Raw genomic sequence first — 16,723 nt, 5'->3', positions numbered from 1 at the left:
AGTCAACGTCAGTTCCCGCAAATCTCAGCGCACATCAATCAGAAATACTTAAAGCTAATAATAATTTGTATGCAAATAAAAATAAACCAGCTTTGAGGCTTTACTCCAAATTTTAAAACAAGTAGAAAAAATACTCCCTGTATGACAAAATATGTAAAACTAACTTCAAACTAGATATGATCATCTTTAAAATCTAGAGTAAAACAGAACTCAAATCTCAGGTTACAGAGATATAAAAACACCACAAGCAAATGCTTTCCCTGTTAATAATTCTATTTACTTCATTTTAGAAAATACTTCTTTCCATAAAGGGGTTCTTTTGGTACCTGCATGTGTGTGTTGATGGTGGTGTTAGATTAAACACCTCACGTATACGCACAGATCAAAGCTATGGTAAAAAATCCCCAAAGATCATTGCAGTCAGAAAGTAAGTTAACACGTAAGCACAGTTATGTTAAACGAGGTAAACTTGTTCGTTGCTATGCAGTGATGCGTAAGGAATAATTAGGAAAAAAACCAAACCTGAAAACTCTAATACCAAAGATCTCTAGAATGAAAACAACTGAACCAGTGCATCTTGAAAATTTTCCTGATAGGAACGTAAGAATCCTGACATACAGAAAAATTAATGCAGTCTGAAGAAAGGGAAAAATATCATATGCTTTAAATGTAAGCACACAAACATATTTTGAGAACAATCTGCAAGCAAACTGTGCTCCTAAAATTAGTTAATATAGTCAAACAGCTCAGGAATATTGAAACGCACAGGGATAGATTTTCAATCTGTTTGCCAGGTGCTTAGGGACTTACATACCCCAAATTCCACTCACCAACACACAAAATTAATGTCAATGTCACCGTGTCCTTCTGAAAACAATCTCGCACTCAAGCAACCTTTCCAGCCTCGCCAGGAGTCACGCACTAATTACAGAGTGCTGGTCTGCCAGTCATCCACATCAACGAACCTGCTACAAGTGGTTCCTTAAACACATTTCAGTGCTCTCTTACACCTATAATTTTGCATCTGGAAGCTGAGACCTCGCATACCGTCCGGCTGAAAAAGTGCTATTGCTAATCCTTGGTGTGTACGTGGAGAAGCTCCATGGAGAGCGTTCCACCTCACCAGTACTGACACAGAGCACAGGTCTGATGGGGAGCGGCTGAGGGAACTGGGGGGTTTAGTCTGGAGAAGAGGAGGCTGAGGGGAGACCTCATGGCCCTCTACAACTCCCTGACAGGAGGGTGCAGAGAGGGGGGATGAGTCTCTTGACCCAAGGAACAAGTGCCAGGACAAGAGGGAATGGCCTCAAGCTGCGGCAGGGCAGGGTCAGACTGGCTCTTAGGAAGTATTTCTTTGCAGAAGGGGTTGTTGGGTGTTGGAATGGGCTGCCCAGGGCAGGGGGGGAGTCCCCATCCCTGGAGGGGTTGAAGAGTCGGGTTGACCCAGCGCTGAGGGATCTGGTGGAGTTGAGAACGGTCAGTGTGAGGTTCATGGTTGGACTGGAGGAGCTTCAAGGGCTTTTCCAACCTCAATGATTCTGTGAGCAAGCGGCCGCCTTCGGGATGTGGCACCCGGGTCGTGTGGGGGCTGTGGTTTGGCTGTGCCCGTTTCCTCACGCCGAGACAGGGCCTTTTGCCGTACAATGATTCTCATGTGCTGCAGTAGGAGTATTTTTAAAGATCAGGCGCTGTGCTAAGTTACAAGGGAATTAAACATCCCTGCTCCTCAGTTGTTTACTAGAAGAATTCCTACAACAGTCAAAACAGACATTTCAGAGGCTAAGAACAACGTATACACCATTCCTTAGGAAACATTTGCATTAGCCTCTTCTGCACTTCTAACAGCTGCCAGTAAACCAACAGTAAACAGCACCTTACTCCTGTTAGAGTACGCATCGGCTTTCTCTAGCCTTGCTTTGGCCTACTTGGATTATTTTAAAGAATAATCCTTTTTTTCCTGATGGACAGATTATTTTTAATACCCTTTCCAAAGCTATATGAGCTCCTTTCTGACTATCATGCTTTCAGGGCATTCTCCAACTCGGGAAAAAACGCTTACAGAATCTAACAGAAAATTTAAAATTTTTAAGGAATTCTATAAATAAAGATATGGTCAATGTTTAAGAATACATAAGGTTTTCATTTACTGGAGTAGACTCTTACAGCCACAAGAGATTCCTGCCAGAATTATCTTTTTTTCTCCCTCCCAACTGCCACTATGAACAGACACCCCCCAAAAGGTGTCATCCAAGACCGTTCAGCAGTGAGCAGCAACTGAGCTCGAAGACAAAACATGGATGTACCTAAAAGCAAGGACACTGGAGAGCACACACGGTGTTTGGCAGGAGCTGCCCCAGCCGGACAGATGGACATTGATCAAGCGTCGGCCCCGGCTGTGCTGCGAGACCCGGCTGCGGCTGTGGCTCCCGAGCCAAGAAATGCCTGGGTGCCTCCGAGACCAAAAATACTCCGAATCCTTTTAATCGTGACGTCGGGGCTAATGCTGCTGCTGGGTGCAGATGAGAGGGTTGCAGAGAGCAGCCGGGGAAGGCAAAGACACTTTTTAACATTTTTTGAGGATGCAGGGATTACCGAGACAGGGGTTTTGGGTTTGTATTCTGAATACCGGACCAACACCACCTCTAAACCCCCTCCCACTCAATGACAGAAACATCCAGTGTAATAAGAGCCCTATGGCTGACTCCCATGATAGTAATTTTCCAAACCAAGATTTAGTCTCAGTGTTTTCCTGACTGCAATGAGATATTCCGGAAACCTGTGGGATAATTGCAGGTTTGTAAGGCGGCTGCTGGAGGAACCTCCCCAGCCCCTTGGCACTCTTTGCTACCGATTTCCTGCAGATGTTTTACATCAGATAGGTTTTTTAATGCAGAGGCCTTGGTATTTTATTGATCCAGTCGTGATTGATGTACTTGACTATTTGGTTGGGTTTCTTTACAGACAAATGCTCTAAATACCGAGGAACAGCATCGCGTGGCTGCTGGGCATTACCATGGTGATCTCCCGGCGCTGGAGGCACATCATTTTATTTCTGTTCTTGACACCATGCCCTCTTATTAGGCTGACACACGCTTTCCAGGCTGGTGATGTTTCTTGAAGTAGGCATACCTTCCGAAGACATAAAATAATGTTCTCTAATAGGATGCCCAAAGAGTTCATCAGAAAATTCACGTGCTTCCTCTCCTCGCCCCCCCCACCTCAGTCTTAACGAGTAAAATAAGAATAACCGCAGAGCTGCTTCCCTGCCTTTACCATGAGGGTTTGCTGCGGAGAGCACAGCTATTGTTGGTCTTCGTCTTTCCACACATTTTGGACCGAGATTTTTAATTTAAAGCTGAAATGAGGATCTCATGACAGTATTCTCACAGAATTTATATAAGTTAAGCCCATCGCTGGCTTACTCACATAAGCACTGAATAGAGTTCAAGTCCAATTTGAAACACGACTCAAGCAATGATTATTTTGGGAAGGGGAAAAAAAAAAAAAAAAAAAAGAAAAACAAACCCTCCAAGGAATATTTTATATATATATTATGTAACTTATAGAAGTGCCCGGGAAGCAGAACCAGAGAAACTGTGCCAAAGGCAGAGGTATTGGCTCAACCTGCACCACCCCAGACCACCCCGAGCAGGAGCTGGCTGACTCACGCCACGAATCCCTACGGGTTTCCCACGCAGCTGCCAAGAGCCGGAGTGGAACAGCACGAGGTGAAGACAGAACACCACCGTCAAACTGCTAAACTGCTCAGGAAAGGTTCTCAAAATGCATTAGCATTATTCGAGCAAGAGAATGCATTCAGAATCTCCTAGTTAGGGCATTTCTTTAGCATACGCTGGAAGGTGAATACACGCTCACATGCTGCTCTCGGCAGAAGATCAAACGCTTCCTCCCAAAATGAATCTACTACCCCAGGGAGCGGGAAAAGGCTGTGGAACTGTAAATTATTTTATTCTTTCGCCCATACAAAGCCTGACAGAAAAATGATCAATATTTGTATCTTTGTTAACAAAAATAGCCACTACCAAAGGGAGCCCATGGAGAATCAACTTCCACAGGTTCTCCAATACAGACTCGTAACAAAAATCGCCTTGTTTGTCCCTTTCCATTAGAGTTGGTTTTTCAGGGATTATCATTTTTATGATGAAAACCCAGTGTTCTTCCAAAAGGAGAGTTAAATATTTCAGACCTTCACTAATGAGAATGGAACCTTTCCACAGTAATGACCCAAAATTGGTCCCACAAAAGGTTTGCTGTAAGCGACAAAAAAACGCCAGCAAGAGCAAACGGCTTCGAGGTTCCCTCTGTCGGGGTTTAATGCGCATCAGCAATTCTGATCTTAAAATTTCAATGACCTAGGTGAACTTCACTTTGCAGAAATCACACACTGATACTCGGTGAAAAAAGAACAGTACTAATACGCAGATTTAGTCTATGAGAGGCACATATTTAACGCTTTAAAGCAGTGCTAGTCACTCTCTGCTCCAGGGATCACTTCTAAAGATGTGAAAAACAAGCCTACTAACAGGCTTAAGTTAAAAATAAGCTCCTATATAGGGGCCTACATACATCCATGGAATATTCTTAGGGCTCTATATACCAAAAAATGTTGAAATCCACTTATTTAAAACATTAACGCACAGAAGAAGTAACTCTACCCTTCTGTTTTACTGGAAAATGAACGATTATAGTTTATAGGAAATGGCCTGAAAACGCTTTCAAATTTGCAGTTGATCTTCTCTAGAAATACTTGCTTCACAAAAATCTTCAAAGTAGTTTCTGTCAATAGAAAACAGTCTATCTAGCAGCCCCAGCTAAAGACAAAAGACCAAAAAAAAAAAAAAAAGGAAAGAAGGATATCCCCGTGATGTGCTCTGGGTACCAGATCGGCGTACCAGGGTTTACTTTACATACTTACTTAATATGCATAAACTGTGACACATCAGAGACGTTCAAAGTAATTTTCAACATCCTTTCTAACAATTACTTATCAAAGACTCAATTTTCCAATTTTCCTTTATGTCTAAAGGACAATTACTAAATGCGTTTCACTCAAAGAGATTTTATTCTTGTCATGGGCAACATACCTATCCCCGGCAGAAATACCGTCATTTTTCTGCGGGATGTGAAATTTCTCTGCGAGCTTGCCTCTCATGCAGAATAAAAATCCCTGCCAGAACTTGCAAGTTCATGACGATACAGACTTCCAAAAACTTCTATTAAAACATATATTTGAATTTTATTTTTTACACTATACAAATTGTTTATGTCAGTTAGCATTTGTACCAGCTCATAGAAAGCCCCGTTTCTTTTATAAAGAAAGGTATTGCTAAAATATATATTATTTTGAAACTGTGAAAATTTCTAAACAGTAATAAAATGTTTCATGCAGCAAAAAGGACCAAAATACTGTAATAAGGCATTCCCAAATATCTTGAGAATTTAAATTAACCCACGACTTGCATGACAGCTAAAGCAGAAGCGCCCTGCCCGCAGCGTAGGAACCGTTACAGCACAACTGTGTTTGTTGACAGAAAATGAAGGAAAACAGCAATTACCCTAAAAGACATTTCAAGATTCTCGCCACCCCAGATATCCATTCCTGCATCGTAAGTTCCTATCTCTTCAAAGTAGTTTCTGTCAATAGAAAATAGGCCACCAGCCATAGTAGGGGTCCTAGTTGAAAACAAACAGAAAAAAAAAAAGAGGAAAAAGAAAAGAAAAAATACCTTTTGAAAGACACTGTGGAATTTAATAAGTGACACTACAGTACATTTCACTACCTCAGACATATTGACTATAAATATATTCGATGTACAGCAACTTAAATGTAAACTACTAACAGTAATAACAGGGTTTTGACTGCATACTCTGCGCGCTTGCCTTTCGGGCAGAGCTCCCCCCGCCATCGACGAGAGCGCTGCCCGAGCGAGAGCTGCAGGATTGCTTCCTACCCGCAAAATCACATTTCCATAGATTATTTCAGGAGCATTGTAATGGTAAAGTGGATGGAATTTTGGCCCTCTGCATCCAGCACAGCAGTTCAAATCCAATCTGAAATGCTTAGTGAAGAGAGTTTAATGCCTCAGCTTTGCCTTAGAGGGAGACTAAATGTGCATAAAATTACCAGGCATAATCTCTCTTAACAGGATTATACATCCTTACAACAGGCAAATCCAGTCAGAGTGCAACTCCTCTTTGTGTAAAGATGTCCTATTTCCCCATAAATACCCGCTCTCTGTGTTTTCAGCATTTAAAAGTCTACCTGCAATGAAAAACGCTCCCCCCGCAGTCAGCGGGAAGGCGGCTCTGAGCTCCTGCACCGCGGCGAACCCACCCCACGGCAGCTCCCTCGCAGGGTGGACGGTGCACAAATGCCAGCGCACAGCTGACAGGGTCTCCCCAAGCACGGGGGTTTAAGCCCAAACCGGTCCCTGCAGACACTGGGGCAGGAGCTGCGCCCCAGCCCCATGCCGACGCGATGCAGGGGGACGGCAGCCACCCCCAGGACCCTGCGGAGGTCTCGGCACCCCCACACCAGCTGGCTTTGCTGGCGAGGGCCTGTGGGCACGTTAATGTGGCTGCGGATCAAGCCTTGCCAGTCAAGTATCAGTCGTGTTTCTCTCCTCAGCTTCAAAAACAACTGCAAAGGGGGTGAGACTGGCTGTTGAAAACGCATAACCTGGCGCTAGCTCGACGCGTACAACCGCACACAACACCGCAGTGACCGCGGCCTGTCCGCAAAGGATTCGTCATAAAAATGAACTCGTTCTTTCGGTTATTTTATTTAGTAAGCTGCTTGTGAAGACTGCCAGGAATATCTGATACTCAGAGGTCAGATGAGGCACCAGGCTCCGTTCCCTGAACCTGTGTAAGCGCAGCATTTCCAGCAGCAGCACCATCCAGAGCTCAGTTTCCGTGAGAGCTCCTGTGTTTGGAGACAGCCTTATGTAAACCCTGATGATATCACCCAAACTCCTAGAATTTTTCCAAAAAGCAAGTCAACAGCAACAAAACGCCTCATGTGCAATGCGGGAAGAAGCTGGAAGAGGGGCTTCATGGCCGCTCCCACCCGTGGCAGAACCTGAATCCCTTGGGCGTTTCTCAGATCTTCCCTCAGTAGCCGCCCTATGTCCCACACGCAGCGTGAATTAGGCCAAGCACCCCGCCATGCATACACGGTGTGGAGTTACGGGTTGGTGGGGGGGTTACACACACACACACACACAGAGTGCAGACACTGGGGGACCTGCAGGGATCACAGAACCATTGAATCCCAGCTGGGAAGGGACCTCAAGGATCAGCTGGTCCAACCCTGCTTGGCAAAAGCCCGGTCTAGCTAAGCTGGCCCAGCTCCCTCTCCAACCAAATCTTAAAAATGTCCAATATTGTGGAATCCACCACTTCACTGGGGGGATTATTCCAGTGGCTGATTGTTCCCAGTCTGAAAAATGTTCCTCTTGTGCCCAATCGGAATCTCCCCAGGAGTAACTTGTACCCGTTACCCCTCGTCTTCTCCATGGGACTCCTTGTACAAAGGGAGTCTCCATCTTCTCTGTAGCCACCCTTCAAATACTGGAACGTGGTGCTAAGGCCTCCCCTCAGCCTTCTCTCCTCAAGGCTGAACAACCCCAGTTCTCTCACCCTTTCCCAGTCCCTCCACCACCTCTGTGGCTCTTCTCTGGGCCCCCTCCTGCCCAGCCACATCTTTTCTGTGTAGCAGGGACCAAATCTGAGCACAGTATTGCAGGTGGGGCTGGCCAAGTGATGGTGCTGTGCCGCACACAGCTCTTCCCGAGGGAGGGCACTGGGCACAGCCCTGGCAGTAAGACACCCTCACTTTCTCTCAAACTCAGCAAATCCAGGTAATTTGCCTGCTGTGCAATTATTTCCTCTTCTGCAAGAGCTGACTATCATTACTCCCAGAAAATAAAAACATGGTTTAGCAGTGAAATAATACAGGACCCTGAGTTTACCAACACTTCATTTCTGTTTTCCTCCCCGTGCTCTCAGCACTGAAAGCTCCGTTAATTAACTGTCATTTGGGCAAGGCTAAACCTTCCCAGGTTTCAAAGCCACTTTACTGCCCTCAGCCTTGCTGGGTTTCTGTCACAAACAACACCCCTGCCCCCCCTGAGCTCCCCTGCGAGCGAGTGGAGCAGATGGGCACGGCCGGGCAGTGCGACACTCCACCTGACTGGTACCACAGAAGTTAAATACCAACCAGTATGGGGAGCACAAACTAAAGCTGCCTCTGAAATCTTTCTTAACTGTTTTTGCGACAGATGATTACCAGTGCAAAAATATTATATTTAAAAGAAATTTCTATTACTGATTACCTAGAAGCTACGCAAAACTATTTACACTGACACAGAAAGCTGCATCAGGATTTGGGTTTTCAAACCTACCTGACAACTGGCCAAGTTCCCCCAGGACTCACAGTGAGTCACAAACATTTTAACGAGCCTGTGCCCAGCACTGCATGAAGAAACCTCAGCTCCCGCCTGCCCGGCTCTCCCCTCCTCGCCAACCTTACTGCAGTGGCACTCCTCACTTGTTTTGGACGAATAAAATCACCCCCACTCCTCTGCCTGCAACAGAAGCCCTCATCCTCTGCCTCCTCTCCTTCTTCCTCCTTTTATTTCTTTCCTGGAAGAGAGTCTTTGCTTGAATGGTACAAAATTTCCCATCTTTGCAAAGATTCAGCCTTAAGCAATTGTTGAATGATGCAATTGAATTGTACACACAGATCTGGATTCTTCTGACATGTCACCAGCGACTGTTTATAAAAAACAAACAGTTTCCCTAAGAACTCACTAACTGAAATTGGAAGTACTGAGTTTCATGCTGTAAAATGTAAGTAACTGCACCAATATACGCTGCGGAGTCTCAAAGAACGGAAACGCAGCAGGCAGGACTATTCCCTGTTATGTAAATGTGATGTTACACAAACACCTCTGCAGAGCTCTCACTGTAAAAACAGCCAAAACAGTAATGCTAGAAAGAGTGAGGGTTCCTACTGTGGGTTTTTTTTTCCTCAGCTTTGTGCCTATTAGCTATATTTTGCCTGCTTGGAGTCATATTAACGACTACAGTAATATGTTATGATTAACTCTAATCATCATTCAAACCCACTTTTAATTTTATTTTGCAGCTAACGTCTGCTTCTCATTTCTGCAGTTATTAGCAGCGAGCAGGATTCCCACTCCTGTACCTGCACCTCTGACTTCCCACAGATGAGCTGCCCAACATGAAGGTACCGCAGCAACCCCAGGTTTGCCACGTCCCCCGGAGCCCTTGGGCCCAGCCCGGCGAGGGGAAGCGAGGAGGGGCTGGCAGGGGGCTCCGGCCAGGCCCCCCAGGCTGGCAGCTCCCCAAAAGCCACATCACATCACCCCATCCTGCCTCCTCCAAGCTCCCCGACCCGTGCACCTGCGCGAAGGGCTCCAACCGGCACAAGGGCAGCACTGCTGACAAACAAGACTATTTATACAGCTTGGAAGAAGATTTTTACACCCATTTCCAATACTGCTGTCCATCCATCACCCGGGCAGCATTAACTGTAGTCAACTCTAAGTTTAATCAGTCATAATAATAAGATGATAAATAAAATATGCTCCTAATATTTGATCTCGTATTTTTCCTCTCAATAACTAATTTAAGCTTGAGAAGAAATTTTCTAGAATATATATATATATTTTTAGTATTCATAATACTAGCCTGAAGTGCCTTCAGCTTAAAAAAATTAAGGGAAATATCCATAGAAATGTGCTGTGGAGAGACTGTAACAGCCCAGCACAGACACACTTTATGTTTTTAATACTGTAGATGTAAGAAGACGAGATATTTGTAAACTGATCTTAGCGCAGAGAAGTTTTCTATTGCTGCAGGCAAAATCACAGAAGGAGAAATGAGCTCACTTGAAGACAAAGTCCTGCAAAGTACAAATATTGCGCAGGGATTTTTCAGAGGGAAAAGAATGAAAGGTTTAGCAAGATGGCTGGCTTTAGCTGGCCCTACCCATGAACATATACCACCGAACCAGGCCGCACCTGAGAACTGCACTGCCCAGAAATCCCTGTTTTCATAATTCCCAGATCTACCCACCTCCACCGGCTCCCTGCAGGAAGCTTTAGCTCTAAGCTCCACCTCTGCACAGGGCAATCATCCAGGTTTTGCTCCCGGAGAGCCCTCTGGGAACAGAAATGGGCTTGGCACTTTGAAATACCACATTTTGACAAGGTCTAATAAGCCGGAGGTTACTCCAGTGACAGTGGAAGTTACAGTATTTACTCTTTATGGAAACATGGTAAAATTTGCAGTTCAAACAAAAGAAAATACCTATATCCCCCCTGACATGAGTCCTTGGGGGTTGCTGTACCCTCAGAGTAAGAAAAGTACCCCCGAAGCAACACTGGGAAGCCCCTCCACGGCTCAGGTAACATTTGCACACAAGCCACAGTTCATATTTGATTTCTGCAAATACACCTGAAAAAATATGTTTCAACCGACCCTAACGAACCTCAGAGAATGAAATATTTGCCTTGAAGAGCTCTGTCTCCAGGAAGAATCTTTTCTTCAGGGATTTCTAAATGTTCCTGTTCCCACTTTACAGTTTCAGTCCTAGCAAAGACACCTCATGAACTGAGAGCTCCCTGATGTTACTTTTGCTTCTGATCATTGTACATGTCAAAAAGTTGTAAGTATATTTTTTTAAAAAAAGAAAAGAAAACCAAGAAATCCCGGTATCTGACGGCCACTAACTTCTATCCTCTCTTTGCCCAGGCTGGGGAGTCGGGGGCACGACCTGCTGCCCGTCGCCCGGGCCACGTCCCCGCCGTTAGCGCTGCCCACCCTCATCTACCGCCTTTAAACTGGGACTGTTTGCAAACTGGAAAGGCTTTTGCTACCTGTGCAAAACTTGTGATTCTTTGGGGAAGTGTTACCATTTTAGATTATTCTGGGAAAGGTTATGCTATCGTGGTAGTAGATGACCTGAGAAAACTAGGTAAGGGAAGAAGGAAATGAGAACAAGAGAAGGGACGTCAGGCTGGGGTTTAAGAACCAGAAGAAGAAAATAAAGGGCAAAAGGAGCAGGGCCTAGTGTGCGAAGAGCAGGAGCAGCATCCACATAGGGGTCTGGGAGGAGAACCCCGTCTGCCCAAGGCAAGGCAGCACTGATTAGGAGGAGAGGCGTCGACGAATCCCCACCCTTCTGTTTGCCAAAAATAGGACAAACATTCTAACTTTTCTAACGGATGTCGGCATGAAAACTCTTCTACAGCTGTGCTGCATGACAATTAGCTGTGGGTTTTTAATACCAGAGTCACTGAATTAATTAACCTTTTCCCACTAAATCTAGAGGTTCCAGCAAAGGCAGGTATTTCAGTTGACTCAAACACCTAACTCAGGAATTTAACAATTCCTTTAACTCCCTAGGCAAACAAGCAAGCAGTGTTTCACATCTACGAACTAGAAAGAACCAGGCACCCTGTTGTTCTGGCTTTCACTTCCTCAGGGTTAATGGTCACAGCGTAGGTGATGGCTGAACTCTGGCCATACCGACTAGCAGGCTCCTATCAGTAAGCTGTCCTGATCTTTCCCATAAAAATACTCATACAATAATGCAATTTATACATAAAGTGTATATAAAGTAAGTCATAGTTGGAAAATGTATGTATTCTGATTTTAAAATCTAAAAAGCAAAGGTAGGGATTTATCAGTGTAATTACGGAAGGTATTTTGAGTAAAACTTTTGTCAATTAGATGGATTCTTAACGTAACAAAAAGCAGAATTTGATTGCAACGGTTATATTATGCATACATGCAAAGAAACATGTAAGCCAATGATGTTTATATATTCTACACTTATTCCACTGCTCACAAAGAAAAAATATGAATAAAGACATATTCAATCTACAGGAGACTGAAATAATGTTACAGAATGCCAAAAGCAATGTGGAACAACAAAAAAAAAATGAACTCGTCGATTTGTTTCTAAATTTTTGCTGTGGGTTAGGCTTTCGTTTATTTTTAACCCCCCATTTTTTGAATATTCAGGTGGCAGCAGCTGCCAAACCCATTCTTAACTTAGCTGAAATATTACACTTTTTCTCTTTGGATGCAGAATTTGTGGTTGTGTTTCAGGCCTCCGGACTGATTTACCGCCGCCGTCTCTTGGCCTGCTTTTGACAGGCATCTGGAAGTACCAGCTAGCACTGAAAGCAGCTGATGGCTTATTAAATGTACTTTCCTACAGGAAGGCTGCTCTACACAGGCAGCACCACGGCACTGCTGGTTCCCCTCCCGCTGAGTAGAAGGAAAAACGAAACAGGGAGCACCTTCTTCTGACACCGAGGAGACTGAAATGCCTGCGCTACGCGGGCAGAGAGGGCACCAGTAGGTCTAAAAGCCAACACTTTGCTCTTAAGCCAGCGCAATTACAGCCCCTCAGAGCCACCTCTTCACTCTAAAGCACTTGTGTAAGTGATAATTATGGGACATGAGGCACTTGGTATGAACCTCAGACTCCCTCACCCACACTCTGCTCGCTAACGCCCATCTTGTCAGGAAAATCCTCAAAAGCCCAGGTACTCACCAGCTAAAAGCTGGTGGGGAGAAAAGAAGAAGGAAAAAAAAAAAAGCAGCTATTTTTTTGTTTTAATAATTTTAAGAGTCAATTACATGTCTGATTCTGGATTAACTTGAAGTACTACTCCATTTCAAGATAAGGAAGTAGGAATTTGCATGTCTTTGAAAGCTCCCCGTGCCTGTGAATTGATTTGGCACGGGAGAGACAGGATAGACAGAGCCCAGCGAGGGACACGGTGGGCGCAGCAGCCGGCGCGGCGTGAGGCTCTGCAGCTCGTTAGGATAATTTATCACACACCTCAGCTCTAATGAAATAGCTGCCGGCAGACTTCACAGCTGAGCGATAATATTTTAGAGCACGAAAAAAAACAGTTCTCTTGACTCAAAACGAGCTCCATCCCCGCCTCTGCTAACGACAGGGTCCCAGCTCCTGCTCTGGGGACCCTGCGGGCTTTAAAAAATCCAGCCCTTCCCTGCCTCCAGGCTTTGAAGGAGAATAAAGGACAGATTTTGGCCATTTTGCAGCACAACTAATTTCGAAAGGCTTTTCTCTGCCCGTCCACTGCCTTACCTGGAAGTGTTTCACAAAGCTGTGCTGTCCCCCGAGTTGGCTCTCCCTTTATCTGCCTGTTGCACAACCCGGGGTATGCAGGACTGGAATTCTGTCCACTTCATCATGGCTCTCAGGTTTGAAACCATTACATCCACTTGTGAAAGCTTTTTTTGGTTTTGTTTTTTAAAAACTTTTCATGAAGACCACAGAAGCTATTAGAGCTGAGCAAATAACCCATTGCAAGTAATTTATTCAATTTGTTCTGTTTCAGCTTCATTTAAAATTTTTCTAGATGTTTTGTTACAGGCTGTGGCTTGAGCAATTAACTGCAAGAGGTCAGGAATGATCACACGAATACAGGACATACTCTTAGATCATTTTTAACTCGGTGTGCAGAGTCATCAATTTTATTTTCTAGGCAATAAAAGCATGCATTTTAAGTGCAAATTATCATAACTGAATACTTAAGTCCAATGTTTAAAAATGTGTATTTCAGGAAGATGTTCTAAGTATCTGCCTTAAATTATGAAAAAGGAGCAACATCTGTTAAACACAAAGTCAACAGGCTATTTGCAGAAAACAAATATAGAGAGAACTTAAAAAGCAGGTAATATTTTGAATTACTGAATGCTGAAAAGAAGATACAAATGAGTTTTCTCAGCTCTGATAACTACGTTGCAGCATTAAGGATAGGTCAGATTTTGGTCTTCTCTGCCCTGAACAGTGTGCCACAACTATCTGACGTGTGTTCTCTGAGACTGCAGTAAAATCTTAGGTATTAAGTGTTATTATCCACGTAACCATGTGGACAGTAGAGTCGGAGAGCAGAGCTCTCCCGATTCACCCGCCTTACCTCACAGGCAAGGTCCTGTCTCCTTTCCTCCTGTCCATCTCCCTCTGGGGAACTGGATACCAGCGGAAGTTGAGTTTCCAGTTAAAGCCTCCATAAGTCATATCAGAGCCAGCCATATATTCAAACGTGTCATCGCTGATCACATCAATGATGGGGCAGACAACAGTTTTCCTGGAAGAAAAAAAAATGGGCTTTTTTTAAACAAAGTATTTCTACCTATGAGTATGCTGAACATTGCACTTATTTTGAGGCTTCTCTGCACAAAACCCCAGTGACCGCTGCTCGTGCTCCCTCCGACCGAGGTCTGCGCTCTTCCAGAACCAAGGCTGAGCAAAATTCCCCATTTCGGTGGGTTTTCAGGCACGCTGGCTCCTTGCTGCACTGATGGGAGGTGTGGCGGTGCCCAGGCCCGGGCGGCTGCGGGGAAGAGAGGGGCCTGGGTGCTGCTCTGGGGGAAGGACGGGGGGAAAGGGGGGGGAAAAGGGGGAGGTAGGGGGAAAAAAACATAAAAGGGTGCAAATTTCAGCCCATCTTGGAGGTGACTCAAATTGCTGTCTCTGGCAGAAAGCAGGGAGAAGGCCGGCCAGGGGTGGGGGGGGCACCCTGACCTCGAGGAAGTAAGTGGCCCAAATCGCCCTCATTAGTGGCATCATGATTCTTCCTGTCCAACAACAGCAGTCCTGCTCTGAGAACCACAGGCCTCCCACGTACTCGCTGAGAAATTAGACTGTGATAATAGAGAACATCTTCCTGATAAATTTTAAAAAAAGATTGTAAATCTTCGTTTTCAGCTCAATGAATTGTTTTCATTTGTATTTTTTGGCAGCGCAGTGAAACCAAGGAAGGGCCTGGAGGCAGGAGGGGGGTCCCCTGCACCAGGTGCTGGCAGGGCCACCCTTACCTGTCCTCCTTTATCCTGGCCAGCAGCGGTTCGAGCCAGCCCAGGGTGCACTCGCAGTGCGCGTCCAGGAATGTGATCACCTGCCCCTTCGAGGCTGCCGCCCCTCGGAGCCGCGCGCGGATCAGCCCTGATCTCTGCTCCATCCGAATGATTTTTATGGAGACTTCCAGGTTTTTCACGTAATTCTCTAGTGAGGCCTTCAAGAACTCTGCCAAAAAAACCCCCACAAAAAACAAAGAAAACCATTATTTATAGCTGGGTTCAGCCACTACCCAGGAGTCCAAATATAACGCAGAGTTTACACGTCACACTCGGCCCTCCAAGGGCTGCCACGACGCAGGAAACGTATTTTGATGTATTTTGAGTTTTGCTGAAGACTGGGAGCTAAGCCACGGAGAGTCACACTGGCACTCCGCGCGGAAAACGGCCCATCCATACACACACACACCTCCAGAGCACCGCAGGAAAACATCCCAGAGGTTTTAAAGAAGTCACAAGCAGTTTCCTTAAAATAATGCAGCAATTGCTAGCAAGTGCAAAATGATGACCCTTTTAAATTTGTCTATGGTTAAATACAAATACAGCTATTTTTCATGAATTTCATTATTTGAGCTCTTCAGGATCCAAAAATTTGCTTTTAGGAAACATAGTAGTTACTTTGGCTAAAGCCTTCCTCCACCTTCTGGCACAGAGAAACATTAAGCCTGCTTGTTTTCTGAAGCAGGGAAATCGAGGAGAGTAATTAGAGTTAAGTTACTGCTACATGGAGCAGAAATAAAGAACAGCTTAGCTTGCACCTTCTGTCTCTTGAACAGTTGCAGCTATAAGTTGTATGTGCCATTATATACATTTGGCTACTCCAGGAAAATTTATCATTCCATTGATTCCATTTATAGAATGTAATGTGATTGCTTCTCCAGGTAATATCAGTTTCACATGCTGACAGCTTTCTTTCTAAGCACTGGGTTTAAAAAAGAAAAAGCAAGCAAAAAAAGGGAAAGAAAGCAAGCAAAAAAAGGGAAAGAAAGCAAGCAAAAAAAGGGAAAAGGAAAAAAAGAAGAAAAAGAAAAAAATTTTTAAAAGAAGAAAAAAACCACTGACCAAATGAAACAAACCACAAATATGAGCAATACAAGGAAACTGGCTGAGCGTGGCTGTTCAGGCAAATCTGAAACCCAGCCCAGGGGGTGTGAGAGCCGTCGGGAGGCAGCCAAAGGCCTGTCCTCCACCGCAGGACAGAACGTCACCCCGACGCACCCAAACGCACCGGCCGCATCCCGGGGGGGAAACCCCCCCTCTCCCCCAGGCCCACCTCGCTCGCTGGCGTCGTCCACCAGGATGATTTCCGAGAGCAGGCGGTGCGGCGAGCGGTTGATAACGCTGGACACGGTGCGAAGCAGAGTGCTCCAGGCTTCGTTGTGGAAGACGATCACGACGCTTGTGTTGGGCAGTTCGTCGGGATAGACTTTTGTCTTGCACCTGCCAAAAAATGCAGAATACAAACAGAAGAAAAGGGAGGTTAATCTTTCAGAAAATCCCTAAAGGGCTCTTCCAACGGGACAGCTGGGAAAAGGAGCTTCAAGCATGTTGAGCTGGCCACATTTCAAACCCATTACTGATCCCTTCAAGCTCCCAGGGCAGCAGCCCGACAGCAGAGGGAATTTCAAACCCTGTTTTCTTGCTCCCTCGGACTCCAGCTCTCCTCACTCACGCTTGGAAATGCAGAGAAATTGGCATCCAGCAGCCTCAGCGTCTACATGGCCCAACATCCCGAACGGAAAACTCCCAGCTGCACACAGGACCTGGG

At 45.2% G+C, this 16,723-nt stretch overlaps 1 protein-coding gene across 3 annotated transcripts in view; it reads right to left on the bottom strand.

The window, feature by feature from the left end:
• The window catches only part of GALNT13 (polypeptide N-acetylgalactosaminyltransferase 13), a 152,101-nt gene that overhangs the window by 58,256 nt on the left and 77,122 nt on the right, over positions 1 to 16,723 (bottom strand). For all 3 annotated transcript variants that reach the window (XM_074873882.1, XM_074873883.1, XM_074873884.1), the window contains exons 5-8: positions 16,229 to 16,395; positions 14,917 to 15,124; positions 14,016 to 14,186; positions 5,577 to 5,694 (exon numbers count right to left, since the gene is read on the bottom strand). In XM_074873882.1, the coding sequence (XP_074729983.1) occupies positions 5,577 to 5,694; positions 14,016 to 14,186; positions 14,917 to 15,124; positions 16,229 to 16,395 (664 nt within the window). The remainder of the gene's footprint in view (positions 1 to 5,576; positions 5,695 to 14,015; positions 14,187 to 14,916; positions 15,125 to 16,228; positions 16,396 to 16,723) is intronic.

This window comes from Strix uralensis, chromosome 6 (assembly GCF_047716275.1).
Source record: "Strix uralensis isolate ZFMK-TIS-50842 chromosome 6, bStrUra1, whole genome shotgun sequence".
Classification (NCBI taxonomy): domain Eukaryota; kingdom Metazoa; phylum Chordata; class Aves; order Strigiformes; family Strigidae; genus Strix; species Strix uralensis.
Note: the sequence above shows the minus strand (reverse complement) of the source record. Positions and strands in the feature narration are given on the sequence as shown.